This window comes from Dermochelys coriacea, chromosome 11 (genome assembly GCF_009764565.3).
Source record: "Dermochelys coriacea isolate rDerCor1 chromosome 11, rDerCor1.pri.v4, whole genome shotgun sequence".
Taxonomy (NCBI): domain Eukaryota; kingdom Metazoa; phylum Chordata; order Testudines; family Dermochelyidae; genus Dermochelys; species Dermochelys coriacea.
In genome coordinates this window covers 58,184,643-58,201,988 of record NC_050078.2, presented here as the reverse complement: position 1 = coordinate 58,201,988, position 17,346 = coordinate 58,184,643, and the positions used below count along the sequence as shown (strand labels likewise).

The 17,346-nt window shown below is 39.3% G+C and overlaps 1 protein-coding gene across 3 annotated transcripts in view; it reads left to right on the top strand.

The window, feature by feature from the left end:
• The first annotated feature begins 7,168 nt into the window (after nt 1-7,168).
• The window catches only part of RFTN2 (raftlin family member 2), a 53,074-nt gene continuing 42,896 nt past the window's right edge, over nt 7,169-17,346 (top strand). Inside the window, exons 1-3 of one of the 3 annotated variants that reach the window (XM_038422845.2) lie at nt 7,169-7,339; nt 7,769-7,915; nt 14,378-14,561. In XM_038422845.2, the coding sequence (XP_038278773.1) occupies nt 7,777-7,915; nt 14,378-14,561 (323 nt within the window). In that variant the 5' untranslated portion in view covers nt 7,169-7,339; nt 7,769-7,776. Of the gene's footprint in view, nt 7,340-7,713; nt 7,916-14,377; nt 14,562-17,346 lie in introns of all 3 variants that reach the window. The other 2 variants (XM_043505541.1, XM_038422844.2) reach the window with 2 other exon arrangements.

Sequence of the window (17,346 nt, the reverse complement as noted above, 5' to 3'; positions counted from 1 at the left end):
AGTTTCTTCAACCAGGAGGGAGATTATGGATTAGGGGATATTCCAGAAAAGGATGAGACACAGAACAAAACAACAGGTTTCAGAGTAGCAGCCGTGTTAGTCTGTATTCGCAAAAAGAAAAGGAGTACTTGTGGCACCTTAGAGACTAACAAATTTATTAGAGCATAAGCTTTCGTGAGCTACAGCTCACTTCATCGGATGCATTTGGTGGAAAATGCATCCGATGAAGTGAGCTGTAGCTCACGAAAGCTTACGCTCTAATAAATTTGTTAGTCTCTAAGGTGCCACAATAGAACAAAATAAGTAGAATTTGCCAAACCAAGTAACTTGTAAATGGTATATTCTGTTCTCTGAAAAATAATCTTCAAGTATGTGTCAGCGTGACTCCCACTATACGTGTGCATAATCCTCGTGTTTTCAGGGTTGAGCATGTGCCCTGTGTTGCCTCATGCTCTCATGTAAAGGCATAAAGGGTGGAGCAGCTGCTATTCTCCCTGTGTTCCCGCTTATTGCCCATGACAGTAAAATTGAACCTGGACTGTGTCCAACCCACTACTGTTTTTGAGCTTCAGACTAAAACTTTTTGTGAAGAACTTTTCTTCACCTTCTTATTAATTTGTTTGTTATTCTTTTTTTCTTGGCTGTTCCTATATAAATAAAATATAAAAATAAAAATATGAGGGAGACATCCCCACCAGACTGCTCTACTGCAGGGCGAGCAACTTCATATCAGCTGCAGGCAATAGTGGACTCTAACCCACAATACTGAAACCTTGTTCTTCATGCAATAGTCTTATGCCCTTAATCAATGTACACAGCAGATGTCTTTCCTGCCTCTGGGAAGAACACATCCCTGACAAGTGTTCCATCCACTGCTTATTCTCAACCTGAACCTGAAAATTGAGATATGGAAGTCTCAAATTACATCTTGGAGCAATTGTCAGGAACTCAGCTGGCTCTGGGCACAGTTGCCTGGCAACTCAATGAGCTTGACTGAGCCCAATAAACTCAAGCTAAGTGACTGTGCTCCCTGATTGGACAGAAGAGCCAGCAAATAATCATTTAAGCCTTGTAGCAACAGCAGCTGCTCAATATGTTCTACACCGCACCTGTGCCAGACCTGCTTCCTGTACTGGTCTTTGCTCCAACCTGCACCTGTTTCTGCTTCAGCCCTAGTCTCTACCTTGGTCTGCACACCCTGGCTCTGAGCACAACTCCGGTTTTGTTCTGAATCCTACCTCTGACCATTGACTTGTCTCCTGACCACAACTCTGGTTCTGCTTTCCAGCTGTGCTCTGACCTGTAGGTATAACGCCTGTTCCAACAACTAGGTCCCACCACCTACACCCCCAGTGTGTGTAACAATCCATGAAGTTCACCTCTGATCCCAAAGAGACAGAAATCCTCCAAGATGGAGTTGAGACTAACGTCAGCAATTGCCCCAGAATCCAAGTACCATACCACCAGTTCAGTGGGAAGAAGTAGTCTAAAAAGGTGCCAAGACCACTGACATTTGACACCAGAATCCTTGGTGCTGATCCGATTATGCTGACTGATGATATTGGCACCAAATGGGTCTGCACCATTCAATTTGGATGCCAAGCAACATACCTGCATTGAGTGCAAGCTCAGACTGGACAACATGTCCATCCCATCAGGAGGACCCAAAACACTACTTCAATATTGAGGGATGGGAGCAAGGCACCGACAACAAAAAAAGGCATGAGAGGCTATACTGACATCGACACAAATCTACCCCAGTACTAACACTGGCACTGACGAAAGAGCCCATCCTATTACAGAGGTGTACCTTCAAGGAACCACCTTCACCCCTCCTCTCAGCATTGGACCCAGCACCATCAGCACCAGACATGTATTCAATGGCACCACCATTCCCAGAGATGTACTTCTCCTTGCTGTCTCCAAGCCATTCCTTCTCCCTGGTTTTGAGCCAGGAACCCTCTCCTGGTAGACTGAAACGATAGCTCCAAAAGGACTGCATACTGGGTACTAGTGCATTACTGTCTGTGGATGGGCCACCTGCAGTCTGGCCATTACTTATACAATTTACCACAATGGCTGTAGTAGCCCAATTGATACCCCACCTTCCCAGAGTGGAGTCCCATCACATGTTTCAACAAAAAGGAGAGGTCTTGATCATTGTTGACATCAAAAGCCAGCCACTCTTCACTGGAACTGAGGACCTTCTTTATGAAGCAGCAAAGATTGCTTGAGAAATACAGCAACTGCCCTCCCCAGCTAAGGAATACTCCTCTTCTCTAGTTGAGGCTGTCACCTCAGCCCAAACACCAGTCATCGATGACTTTAGGGACTTCCAAAAACAGCTGAAAACTTTGATTAGAGGCAGAGGTGATCCAAGAGAACACACAAATTGTTTGGTATCCTCAGCTTCGCAGCACTGACAGGAATTGCTCTTCCAATCTGTGGGAAAATATTGGACTCAGCAAACGAACTGTGGCACACCCCAACCTTGCTTCCCCCTACTTTCACACCAGTAGAAAAGTTCTGTCAAGTCCCAGCTCAGGTTTTTGAACATTTTTATATGCATCTGACACTACGGTCGCTTGGGGTATCTGTAGTCCAGGAAGAGTTCAGGTCCACCAAGGGGACACCAAAAGAATAAGGACCCCAAGAAATGGACTTCTTTGGCTGAAAGACTTACTTGTCAGCCTCTCTCCAATTCTACATCCTGAACTACTTGGCCATGTTTGCAAAATACAATTTTCTGATGTGGGACAGAGCAACTCCCTTTCCTATCAAGGGTCTGGCAGGACTCTAGGGAGGAGCTGAGATACACCATCAAAGAAGGGCAGATAGTAGCAAAAACAGCCCGAATAAACAGCAATGGAAGAGCTCAGAATGGCTGCTTGATCCATGGCCATGGCAGTCACAATGTGCTGGGCCTCCTGGTTACAGGTATCTTGAATTCCAAAAGAAGTCCAGGCAACAATAGAATACTTGACCTTCAAGGGCGTGGAGCTCTTCAGCAACCAGACACACAAGGCATTCCATTCCTTCATGGACTCAAAGCCAATGCTGAGATCTGTGGGAATTTACATTCCAGTGCTATACCCCAAGATGTTCCTGTACCAGTCCCCACAAAGCATAAAATAATCTTATTTCCACAGTCATCAACTGGAACACTTGCCTAGAAAGCAACCCTGTTAAAACCAGGAGGTGCCGAACATCCCCCTACTCTACTGTGCATCAGGCTGCCACCCAGAGACAGCAGATTTGACAGGGATATTGAGAGTCATGTCAACACCATGCCAGAAATTGCCTTGTCCCCACTTCGATTGGGCATGGCCAGAGATAGCCAACAAATATCTGCTGTACTTTGTCACCCATGGCTGCTCCATCCAATTTCTTTTCTGGCCCCCTACCCTTGCCCACTACCCTTCCCACCATCGTTTTCTCTGTCCTTTACTGCTCCATCTATTTGTGACCATAGCTGGCCGCTTCAAAGGTCAGGCTGTTTCATTGCAAAAACCGTCAAAATGGATGTTGCATTTCACTATGTTACCAGCTGGTCTCCCACCAGTAAGGGTCTCTCCACCAGAGCCCAATCAACATACTTGTCATATTTCTGAAATGTGCCAATATCTGAAATCTGCAAGGCACATGAAGCAACCCACTCACATTTGTCAAGCATTATGGACTGATCTTAACTACTAGATAAGATACCAAGTTTGGGAGAATAGTATGTCAATCTCTATTTAACTGATGTAGCTGATACTAATCATTCCCATCATCCTGAGAGGATACTTATTGACAGTCATCTTCAGTGGGATCCACACTGACACATACTCAGAGAAGACAGAACGGTTATTTTCCATACAGTAATTTTGGCTCTTGAAGATGTTGTGATCAGTGTGCATCCCATGACCTACCCTCCATCCCTACTTGTCAGAGTCATGGACTTAGAATTGCAAGGGAACTGAAGGAGTGTTACAGCCGTTCCATCCTGTATGCCCTCTCACTGGGTCATAAGGAGACTCAGGGTGCATGCATGGCCCCAGTCAACACTGCTATTCAAAAGATTCTGACTTCGTGCACATGAGGTGCATGCACGCCTCCAGTGTGATTCAAACTGACTACACCATCTCAAAGAACCACAGTTATTGCAGGGTAAATATCCATTCTTTACTTATGAAATATTCTCTTTAAACCTTATACTAAATAAATTTCTTATTTTCATGAACCATGAAACAGTTTTTATACATTTAAATATTGCTACAAAGAAACAACTAACTAATGTAGGTATAGCTTTTTAAACATACATTTTGTTTAACTAAAAAAAAATATTGACATTAGTTCTTCATAAAAACATTTACAAGTGTAAGAACTATTTTGCTGTTCATGAAAAAGCAAAGGTTTTTTTTAGTATTAGGTTTAAACATTTAGTATAAGTTTAAAATAATAGTAGTTGCTGGGGGGCCTGAGCCAATACTGAGCAATTCTGTATATAAATTATCTGAATACTGAAGTACCCATCCACTTCAGAGTGCTGACATTTTCTACCTTCATTCATTATTCTAGGACTACTGATTTGGCAGACAGCATCATCCTTATATCATGAAACAGTGGTCTTTCTGGACACTGGAAGGGAATTTAGCAGGGAAATGTAATTTAAGGTGAAATAGTTTTGCAGTCTGGTATGGTTCAACTCATGTAAATCTTTTATACAGTGTGCTTTGCAGTCTAACTGTTCAGTTCCTCTCAAATTTGAGCCCAACTTTTCAGAGAGCCTTTCTCAGTATTCATCTTTTTTTGTTCATTTTTCTCTAGATTTTTGAAAGTAGGCCAACTTTAATTTAACACTTAGTAATAAGAATCCTAAAGGCATATTTTGTACATGCCTATACTTTATTAAATGTCTTATGTCAGTAGTGATTGATATAGTTATTATAAAATGTTGATCTCTTAACCTTTGCATTCATGTGCCTGTGTTGTCTAAAGACCTGAGCATTCAGATCATAATCATGAGAGATGCTTGGTCCAAATATTCTCTCATTCCTTGTTTTTCTGCCTGTGGGTCTAGGAATTATCCATTTTTCCCCCATCAGTTGCATTTTTCTTGGATCTGTCTGAAACCTTAGGAACTAGTAAGATTAGTTTGTTTAGTTTATAGAAAATTAGTACAGCTTTAAGGTTGCTTTAGTTCATTATTTGGTGCCCATTACTCTCTAAACTCAAAATGAAAAAATCAGGACGATAGGTCCAGCTTTAAAATATGTGCAAAAATATATATTTTTCCCCTTGGCTTGGATAGATTGTTTGAGGTCATCCTCCTCAAAGACCCTTCACTTAGCTCCAACCAGTTGAGTCTCTTCTGAAAGGAATAGTCTCACAAGTCAGAGAAAGAAGTCTGATCTAAAACAGTTTCTAGATTCTCTGATATAGTACTTGAGGTATGTTCTGAATCTCAGAAATCGTTGGTTCCACCCTTGGCTTAATTGACCCAAAGGAGCCATGAAGCAGACTGCATGCACAGAATATGGCTTTTTTGAACTAATTACTAGTAAACTTCTTAAATGAAAGTACAAACTATCTATTAACATTATATACACTACAATGGAACAGGAATAAAATCAGAGAACATGAAACTATATGAACTTAATGCACTAAATTTTGGCAGTCAGCCAAAGAGAGGTTAGGACTAAAGCTGGGTGAAATTTTTTGGCAAAACTTTTCTTTGATGAAGAATGCAGATTTAAGTCAATCAAAACATTTCACAAATTCATGTTGATTTCAGTGAATTGTTCTGGTCAAAACAAAAAAAAGATTTTAGAAATGTCAAAACGGTTAATTTTGATGTTAAATAAACATCGTGTTTTGATTTTTGGGCTATATTCACACACCAAAAGCACAGGAGGAGGAGGAGCTGCCCCCTCATAACCTTTAGCCCAGTGGTTAGGGCACTCAGCTGGGACAGGGGAGATGATCTACGTTTGAATCCCCATTCCGGAGCAGAGACGAACCCAGGTCTCCCCCTGCCACGTGAATGCCCTAGTCCACAGGTTAAAGGATATTCTGGGATGGGTCTACATACTTAAATGTTCAGTGCAGGAGGGACTAGAACTCAGGCATCTTCCTACATCCATTCCCCAGTGAATGTCCTAACTACTAGACTAGCAGCTCGTTCCCACACTTCTCTCTGTCTCTCTCTGACAACCCAAAACAAAATTTTTCTGACTTTTTCGATTCACTGAAAATGCCAAAAAATGTTGGGTTTGCTTCAAACTGACCTGAACCAATTTTTCCCCCTATTTTTTGGAATTGCCGAAAAAATTAATTAATTGCCAAGCTCTGTTTAGGACACTGTATGCAAATTGACAGCAAAATCCAACTCCATTCTCTCTGTGTCTCACCATAACCAGCTCAGATAAACCAATACACGAGACCTTTCCAAAATACCCCTCCTTTCTAAACTGCTATCCTGATTTAATAAAATACTACACATTAAGCCAAATTCTGTCCTCTGTGTTTCATGCGCGCATCTCCCCCTGAAATCACTGACTATTATTTTGCTCTGATGTACGTCCTGAGATAACTGCATGCACTGGGTTGTATGTTAGGGCAGAACTGGAACCAGTGACTTCAATGTGAGTTCTGTTCCTGCACTTGAAGACAAAATTGGTCTACTGTGTCACTGTTGTCTATATTGTTGCTACACCATATCCCATTTTCTCCACTGTAAAAAGCTCTTTTATGTTATAAGTTCATAGAGCTATGTGATGTGATTTAAAACCATTTCTTCACTAAGATGGAAATCTATTGCTGTACTAATCAGTGTAGTAAGTCTGACAAAAGAAAAGTTTAACTATTTAATGTACATGGAAAATGGAAGGGAAATGGCCACAGAACTTTATTCATACTATATAACTTGAAACAAGTGTCTTTGGTTTAACATAAGGTGCATTTTAGTATGACCTTTTAAAATAAAATATAACAAAAGTTGAATTGTCTTATTAACCTGGATTTTTTAAAATAAATTTTACAGTGACCATATATACTCTTCTTGCCAAGAAAATTCTTTATTACAGCATGATCATGTATGCTTTTCTATCTGAAAGAAAATTCCTGTGGAAAGAAAATAAAAAGCAAACTTTCAAATCTAAAATTGAGTCTAAACTGCTTTTCATTTACTTCCCTCCCTTTGAGATGCCAGAAGCAATTTCCTCTTGAAGCTGACTTCCTTTCTGGAAATGATTTTCGTCTCTAACCATGTTGAGACTCTCTTTTCTCATTCTTTCATTCTGACTTGCTCTTTTTCCTCTCATTTACTACTGCATCTGAGTAGATCTTCTGACAGTAGGTAATTATATATGTTTCCTTCTAACTTTATTATTTCAGTTCTTTTTTGCCTCATTATCAGTCAGCCAAGAGGGACAGACAAAGCACTATTGGTGTCCTCTGCAACAGAATGCTGATGGGGGGGCTGGCTGTAAATTGACGTGGCATGGAAAATCTTTGTTAAGTTGTAGCAGCTTATACGTTTCTGTAAAATCAAGCACACTCTTGCTGAGTTAGTAGCTTGAAGTCATAACGGGTGCAATGCTTATATGAAAAAATTAACAGAAAATGTCTTCACTTTCTAACTTGGGAACTGAAATTTTTCTGTCTTTGGATTTTTGGCTACTAGTAAACAAAATTCTAGGCAGTTAAGTTTGTTACTTTTTTTTTCCCCAGAGTAACAGAACTTGCTGCTTTCCCCACCCCCTTTCCTGCGATTTTTCCTTTGCAGATCTTACCATGGGGTGTGGACTACGAAAGCTAGAAGACCCAGATGATAGCAGCCCTGGAAAAATATTTTCTACGTTGAAGAGACCACAAGTGGAAACAAAGACTGACTCTGCTTATGAATATGTATTGCTGGATTTTACTTTAGAAGGTATTTTTCTTCTATTTTATCTTATAAGTTCTTGCAAAAGGAGGACCGACATTTTACTATTTTTATTTCTTCTGATTCAGATAAGAGAAAGTGAAGTTCATTTACCTTATCAAAGCTAATCATACCAGCCTTTTAGTTGGAAATTTTAAATCTAAGGTCCTCAGATAAAATAAAGTTGCAACTTCTTACATATTAAACAAAAAAAGTTACACAATTGTCCTTTTAAGGAAACTGGACAAAAATTGCTTGAAAGATTTTCCTAGATTCCAGTGAGCCAGATTCTGCCATCCTTATTGACTTTGAGTAACACACACACACGCACGCATTTAGTGTGGCTACTCTCAAAAGTAAGTACATTTAGCATGAAATGGTGGAATCTGGCCCTAAATGAATAACTCTTTTTTTAATTATTCAGCTTTCAAAAACCTATAGTCATAGCTCATTACTTTATGTGGAAATTAGCATTTTAAAATGCTATAAGAAAACCTTTTTTCAGCCTTATGGCAGATATTTTAGTGAGAGTCTTATAGATTAGTTATTAATGAGCCTATTTTTAAATCCTTCTTTCTACCTCTTACTTCGTAACTGCTTACTGGTCTTTTAAAATTGTGCCTGAAATAAAATTAAAATCTCTGGGTACAATTAGAGACAGACAGTGCACTGTGGGGTACTTCCATTTACAGGGTGCCCTGTCTCTGACAGAGTAATTCCCTGTTCCAGAAAGTTGAAAACACAAACAAACAAGTCCAGATGGCTGCCCTCTGACAACAGACAGCTCTGTGCTGCAGTTACTTTGTAAGACCGCACATTTTATAACTAACAGTTTTACGAGATGTTCTTGTTGGTAGGGATTTAAAGTAAATACGCTGTTAAATGGAAAGAGTCAAAAGTGGGGAAATTGTGACGTTATCTGTTATGTGATGTGGTACAGGAATATTTAAATAAATATAAAAGTCTGACCTCTATTGAACTAGGTATTTGAACAGCCAGATTACATTAATATTCATGTTTATACATATTGAAGTGTTGATGATTAAGTAAGCTGCATGACTTGATGAATAGAAAACATAACATTGTACTAAATTATAGTACTTGACAACCAACAGTATTTTTAGCTTTTAATTAGAAAGAGGAGTTGTTCATTCATGTGTTTTGATTCAGGAAACAAAACTTCTTTGTATTTAGAAGTAGTAGTAACAATATACTCCAAGACTAGAGCTGGGTTGTGTAATACATAAATTAACTACCTGCTGCTGTATTGCTACGAATAGGTAGGATAATAAAACTTCTTTCCTTGACTCTGAAGTTTGTTTGGAGTTCCTAAATAGTTCATTGTGTTCTAAATTATATTTTTATGTACATACAAGTTTATGAAAACACTCTGGAAGGGATTTGTTTTAAAGAAATTAGTTGTTTTCAATGTTAAACTAAATATGTACTTAGTAAGGGGCGGGGAGAAAAAGGTGGTTCTTTTAGCATCATCATATGTAATAATCAGTGTCACATTGCAAAAAAAAAATTATAGCCACATTTTCAAACCATGGTGCATATTACTAGACTCATGAATCCATATTAGGCACTTTACTAAAAGTTATTTGATATTCAGTGCTGCCTAGTACCTCTAGCTTGCATTCACTTCACTGGGAATTATGGGTACTCAACAACATTGAAATTCAGGTCACTTTTAGTTAGTTGCCTAAATATAGAGTTAAGAGCCTAGCTTTAGGCACCTAAGTTTGAAAATGTAGACTTATTTGTGTAAAACAATGTCAGCTGCATGCATATATTTTATATTTTCATTTACCTCTGCCTTTCAGAGCTACGTTCTCACACACACACACACACACACACACACTCACTATCTCAGTACACACTTTCTCTCGCCCTCTTTTACTAGGAAAATTCTAAACTATAGTGAACTTTGTTTTTGTTCATGGAATACAGGGAATGGCCAATTTACTGTAGGGCCTGTTTTGAATCTGTACCTTTTTCCTTCATATAGACTATCCTGCATCTTGTTGCACCAGTACCTTTGGGATAAAGGGAGCTCTATTAAGAGCTCAGTTAATATAGTTTATGATCAACCAGCTTGTATCACTTCTGAGCAACATGAATCTCACGCTGTCAGAGACCTGAGTGCTGTCTTCATAGCACTTTCAGTTTCTACTCGTTGAGGAAAAAAGAAGATCGTGCCCAGCATGTACTGCTCATTGTGTGAATTTTTACACCTAAGTACCTGATCTGGTCCCAAGTAAAAAACTTTTTAAAATCTTACTTTTACATCCTTTCTATCCCCACTTTACATATATTATTGTATATTGGGATGAAGGTATAACAAGCACAGTTACATTATATTTAAAGCTAGTGCAGAGTCTAACTCAACAAGTTTATCCTCAAAGAAACAGAATGAAGGGCTTATCAAGGAGACTATTAAAGCTCACTGATTCTCTATCAAGATCTTACACCAGTTAGAGCAGCCTAGGAACTATCAACCAGCTAAGCAGAGCTAGAGCACATTGTGATCTGGCCTCTCGTTCTTGTCCCTAACATGCTCCAGAGATGATGGCCTAAGAACTGTATCCATGTCCACTGGATGCTCCCCACACCAGAAAAATCCCTAGGTAGGAAGATGCAATCAGACTTCATTTTGCACCACTTGAGTGGAATAAAGGGAGTGGAATAAAGTAGAGAATCTACCCAACTGTGGTTTTAAGTGTCCATTTCTTAGTGCCAATTTTATCTCCGCAGATATGAAGTATGTCTCACATAAGCAGCTTGACTAAAGTATTTCGAAGGTCAACTAAAACATGTAACTGGGGATCACTAGAGTTTTCCCACACTCACTATAGTGCTTTATGCCTCCTTCACATCTCTTTTTTGTAGAAAGAGGAAACCTGTGTCTATGTTCTTCAAATCAGCATGCTGAAATTTCAAACAATAAAAAGCGCCTATCACTTTAGATAAACACAAATGTATATACAAATTAATTTGCCATCACCTTTTAACATTTCAGACTTCTGGGTTAGATTATTGTAACAGTTGTGATTGGCTGTTGTGAGAGAACACAACAAGATAGAAATTCTGTTTAAAATTTAGAATAGTTGCAACAGTTTGCAACATGATGGAAGTGGGCCATGTTTACACAAACCTGCTTTTTTGGCTGTGGCATGCAGTCTAAGTTACACCATATGTGTTGCAGTAAACCTGAACATCTCCATTGGCTTCATTATGCAGAATGTGCTTAAAGGAACTATGATTAGGAATTTTATAGCTCGGTTCACTTAGGGCTAAATCCTGTCATCTACCATGCAAAGGGTTGGGGGGGAGAAGATATTTGAAATGAGCCTCTTTTCCTACACCACACCTCTACACAACTAGCAAGAAATGTTTCATTTGCACTGTACAATGGTGAATTGTAAGGTATAGCCAGATAACACAACAGCCCTTGCATCATGTCCCCAAGGTAACATAGTTTGTGTTAGTGGGAGTATCTAGATTTGTGTCTGCTAGTGCCCATTCTGCCATCAAATGCATGTTGTTCCTGCCCAGAGGCGCAAAAGAATGTTGCCCACAGTGTGTTGTCTAGCTGTTGTCAGAAATCTGCCCTGTGTGAGCAAGATTCCTGTGCAGAGGGCACATCAGGCATTAGGCTTTCCCCCAGGATAGGATTTAATAATACTTTGTAATTACTTCAATAATACTTAGTATTTAATTTTTCAAAGTACTCTACAAACATTAACTAATTAGTCGTTAAAAAAAACCTGTGATATACATATGTCAATATCATCCCCAGTTTACATAGGAGAACCAGGCACAGATAGATTGAGACTTTGCAGACCACACTGCAGATTAGTGGCAGAGCTAAAATTGAACATCACAAATTTAATCTTAACTGCCAGATCCCAAAAGGCTGATGAAATGGAGTGTCATGGTCAATATCATATTCTACATGTGTGTTTACATGAGATATGGAAAATAGGTGCACACTCTCTGACTTGTATGTTAGACAGACCCTTTACATGTGGGGAGAAGACATGGTGCCATGAGTATAATGTGCTATATCACATCTCTTTTCTGGGGAGGTGATTAAGAAGAGGGAGATAGGGAACCTGAATTGAACCATAAGGAATACATTTTCAAAGTGGTGTTTTTATCATTGTGCTTTTATGTACTTTTTCCCCTTTATATCAAAGAGGCTGATGTAAAATCAAAGGAGAGTGAACTCGTTTCAACTTAAGTTATTTTCTTTTGAGAGGGAGAGACAGAAGAAAATCCTAAACCAGCACTTAAAATGCTTTTTAAATCTAAACTACCATCGTGGTTTCGATGTTTAATTCCAATCTGAGTCACACATTGATACTATTGAACAACATTGTCCCTTCCTTCTCTTCATCCACCAAAAGTATAGTGAAAAAACTAGGAACTGTAAGAACACTAAAATGAACTAAAAGACTTGCAGCAGGTGTTCCTGCTGGAGAGTGTCAAATTCCAGTCAAAACAATCTCTTCTCTAGAATTCACAGTTGTGCAGTGGGATAGAAAACATGATACTGACAACTGTATCTGGGGCTGTAAGTGAGAAGAGTGGTTCTGCCTTCTGTAAACACCGATTGCCTGATTTTCAGAGAAGCTGAGCACCCACGTCTCCAACTGAAGTCAATAGGAGTAGCAAGTAGTAAGTTCCAAGCACCTCTGAAAATTAGACCATCAACCTAATATGCAAGAGTATTTGAACTAGTAAACATCATGAAACAATTCTTTCAACCTGTGCAAAAACTGTGGGTCATCTCCAGCACAAAATAAAATGACAGGTTTCAGAGTAGCAACCGTGTTAGTCTGTATCCGCAAGAAGAACAGGAGTACTTGTGGCATCTTAGAGACTAACAAATTTATTTGAGCATAAGCTTTCGTGGGCTACAGCCCACTTCATCGGATGCATAGAATGGAACATATAGTAATTATATATTATATTTTCATACACACACACATACAGAGAACATGAAAAAGTGGAGTAAGAGGCTAATTAAGATGAGCTATTATCAGCAGGAGAAAAAAACTTTTGTAGTGATAATCAAGATGGCCCATTTAGACAGTTGACAAGAAGGTGTGAGGATACCTAACATGGGGAAATATATTCAATATGTGTAATGACCCAGCCACTCCCAGTCTCTATTCAAACCCAGGTATCTAGTTTGCATATTAATATTAATATGAACAGAGACTGGGAGTGGCTGGGTATATATCTTCTTACTGTATGTTCCATTCTGTGCATCCAATGAAGTGGGCTGTAGCCCATGAAAGCTTATGCTTAAATAAATTTGTTAGTCTCTAAGGTGCCACAAGTACTCCTGTTCTTTTTACAAAATAAAATGTGCCTCCAAAAGTACTCATTTGTGTTTCTGCTAATTCAACCAGAAAATTAGACTATATTGAGCCATCACAGTTCGAGCACAACTCCCCAGTGTGACCAAAGGGAATTCTGCTAAAAACTGATGGCATAGTATGGCCCCTTGCTGCACACCATATGATTTACTTTGGGATGGGATAAGGATATTAATGTCTGAGGCCTTGTCTACACAAGAAAGGTGCTCTGTTTAACTAAAAATGTGATTTTTAAACTGGTTTTGTTACACTGGAACAAGCCTCCACATGGACTCTTATTTTGCTCTAAACCACGCTTATTTCAGTTTAGCTTAAATTGATTCAGAATAAGTTACTGTTAAACCAAAATAAAAGAGTGTCCACACATAGGTTTGCAATATTTTAGCCAAATTGGGTTAACAATTGATTCAAGTTAAACCAGGGCAACTCTTTTGTGTAGACAAGCCTGAATCCCAGTTTAGAAACAGTTTTTATTCTCAAAATGAAAAGGAGTCCTTGTGGCACCTTAGAGACTAACAAATTTATTTGAGCATAAGCTTTCGTGAGCTACAGCTCACTTCATTTGCAAATGCATCCGATGAAGTGAGCTGTAGCTCACGAAAGCTTATGCTCAAATAAATTTGTTAGTCTCTAAGGTGCCACAAGTACTCCTTTTCTTTTTGCGAATACAGACTAACACGACTGCTACTCTGAAACCAGTTTTTATTCTGTTCCCTTTTTGTCATCTTCCTTTTCATCAGGAAGGATTGTTGGAGGTATAGATGCTGACACAGCTTTTATTCTCTATTAATAAAGCCAGACAGATCATTAAATTGTTGCCAAACTGATTAAAAGTTACTCTGATCTTTCTATTTTGTAAGATGTATAACTTTATCACTGTTTTTATTATCCCTGTATAATTCCTGGTCAACTATGCATCTGCTATATTTTGTATATCTTTACATTGGAGAATATAGATTTATTATATCTTTTGTGCTACATTAAGATATAGGTAAGTAGCTTATGTGTATGTATGAACACATGCATACTAAATAACACTTGTGCATAATGTCCATATTTTCTTTTCATTCAATTCCTTTAGTGTCCTCGAATCCAGAAGTTATCGAAATCAGTTCTGTGTTGGATATAGCACCAAAAGTGGAAGAGTATTACATCAAAGGATATGTTGTAGGAGCAATTCATCCTATTATATTACCTGTTGGGCGAAGAAAGCACTTTTCTGCAAGTTATTTGTATCGAGTGGTACTATCACGACTCAAATTAAGGTAAACTATGCAGAGGAGAAAAATTATTTGAATTAAATGACATAGAACTTGCTTCATTCATATTTTAAAAATTTGAAAATGGCTTTTTAACATGCATTCCTTGTAACTTTTAATACTAATCGGGACATTAGAAAGCACCTTCAAGGATGAACCAAGGTCTGAATGCTCGAAAGGATTTAGGTGTTGTGACACTGAGCATCACAACGCCACACTTTTGGGCACCTGGATAAATCACTGCAATTCGAAGTCTGAATTAGGCACCTAGGCTCCTGTACATGAATAGGGAGAGATAGCCACCTTAGAATGCCATTCACAAAGGCCAGCAGGCTCTGCAGGGAACAGCATAAGCTAGCCAATGGGAAATGCTGACCAGAGGTGTGTGTTCTAAGCCCCACTTCTCACAGAGATAAGCACCTAAGACTAGTCTACAGGGAAGCACCTATCTCTGTAAGTCAGCAAAACCTCTTTTGAGTTAGGACACCTGTGCCATTTTAGCAAGAAAACAGCTGTCAATTTGTCCTGCAGTGGCTCAAGAGCATAAGTACTCAACCTCAGGGGAGACTGTCAAGAAGCAGGGCACAAACCCCACATTAGTTGTGAGTTCTATAATTAGATTTCACCAACCAATTATCAAGTGTAAACTCCTCATGTACTATAACAGCCTTAACATGGAGCCACATACAGTCCCCTTGGGTACTCTAATCTATCTTGCTGCCCAGGTAAGTCTACCTTTGCTAGATGGTCCTTTACACCAAGGATCACAGCAATATTAAGGTTGCTCCCAGTCTCAAAGGACCAGTCACTTACCCCCAGTCAATTGCACCTTAGATCTCACACCAAAGACAATGCTTGTAGCCAATCCTATAATAAACAATCTAAAGATTTATTGTACAGGAAAAGGAAATGAGAGATCTTTACAAGGCTAAACCAGAAGACAAACACATAAATTGAGTTGCAATCTTAAGTTTCAGAAGATAATAGAAGCAAATTCTATATGTCCTTTAGGGCTATTCCAGGCTAAGCACTGGGGTTCTCTTGCTTATGCCTAGAAAACCTTACCCCTCAGAGTCCAGCATAGAGATACAATTAAACTAGGAGTTCTTGTTAGGAGTTTTTATTCCCTTCCCCACTTGAGCTCTGAGGAATTCACTTGCATAACTCATCTTTATGGGAGATAAATCAACAAATTGTTTCATTGTCTAATGTTCCACAACCGTTCCATCTGGTGTTGATGAGTCTTCCCTGCTGAGCAGGACATGACACCTTCATTGGTCACCAGCATGTCACACTAATTAATGTCTCTCCTGTCTGTTGATTTACACAGTTACAGAAGCTTACAATACAAATGCTCAATCATCATCTTATAATATGGGATTCAGATGTTAAGTGAGATTAATGCATGCAGCATCTTACAAGCATTCCATAAATTCTAAGCACTAAACACATTCTTTTCATTCTAATACCTATTTTAACAATACTAACACACAGGTGAGCCAGACTGATTCCAGCTACGTATTTGTCAGTATTCAATTGAGGCATGGGGATCTTGGCATGAGCTGGCACCTGATCTGCCAGCACCATACTGGGGTGAGTAGGGAGGACCACCCTCGTAACATATAATCCAGTGGTTAGGGTACTCTCCTGGGAGGTGGAAGACCCCCTGCTCCAGTCCCCCCTCCACTTACGGAGGAGAAGCAATTTAAACAGGGATCTGCTACTTGGGTGAGTGCTCTAACCAGTGGTCTTTGGGATATTCTGATGTAGGGAGTCCCTCCCTCTCTCCTGTTAAAGCTGTTGCACTGTGGATAAATAATGAAAGACCCATTAGACCATGGGGACTAGATTCTGGGTCTTCCACATCGTGGGTGAGTGGTCTAACCACCAGGCTGCAGAGTCACTCAGGCTTCTGCTCTCTAGCCTAAATAATGGAGAGACAAGAGAGCGAGAGCACACAAATGCACGCACAAGCATGAGAATGCCTCTAAAGCCTGGTGGTTCAACCATTCACCCTCACACGTATGTGTACATTTTGTAGCGCTAATTGCATTCTTTGCCAGTTTCCCTCTACAAATATGTATATTTCATGGTAGAAAAACAAAGGGATTGCTGTATGTATTGTTTTTGTCAATGAACATCTTTGTCTGCTTTCCCTGTTTTCTTTATCTCAAATCTAAGCAGAGCAATTTTTTGTGCAAGCTGTATACTTTACCTCTTACATCTTTGTTCCCAAGATTAGATGAAAGGGAACTCTTAGATTTTCTGAACAATTTTTGTTAACATACTCTGACTTTATCCACTTTGAAAAAGTCTTTTTCAATCTCTAACTTGATGAGTTTTCATTTACATCATTCTTAAACATATAAGAATGGTTAGGGGAATTCCAGTATTTTTAAGGTACTAGTCCAAGTGAGCTCAAGCTTTTTCTCAGTCTCATTCTGCCTTGCACAGAGGGAACCACATGTGTCCTGAGCTCCTACATGACTTTTTTGAAATCTTCCATGGTTTAGTTTTCCCTACCCTCCTTCTGCCCTACTTCTTGTGCACCTGCCTAGAGGGGGTTCGGAAGTGGTACCAAGTGAACACCATTTGCTCTCTCCTTCATCCCTGGACCCAAGTTCCAAGGATTCCCAGCACAGTTATGCAGTGCAGTCTTGTTCTCCTGCATAGTTGCATTAGAGCCAGACGCAATTGGGCTCTAAACAAATTGCTGACAGAGGAAATTTCTTCTTAACCCTACTGAACTAGTGGTTGGCTTATGCCTGAAAGCATGAATTTTATATTCCTT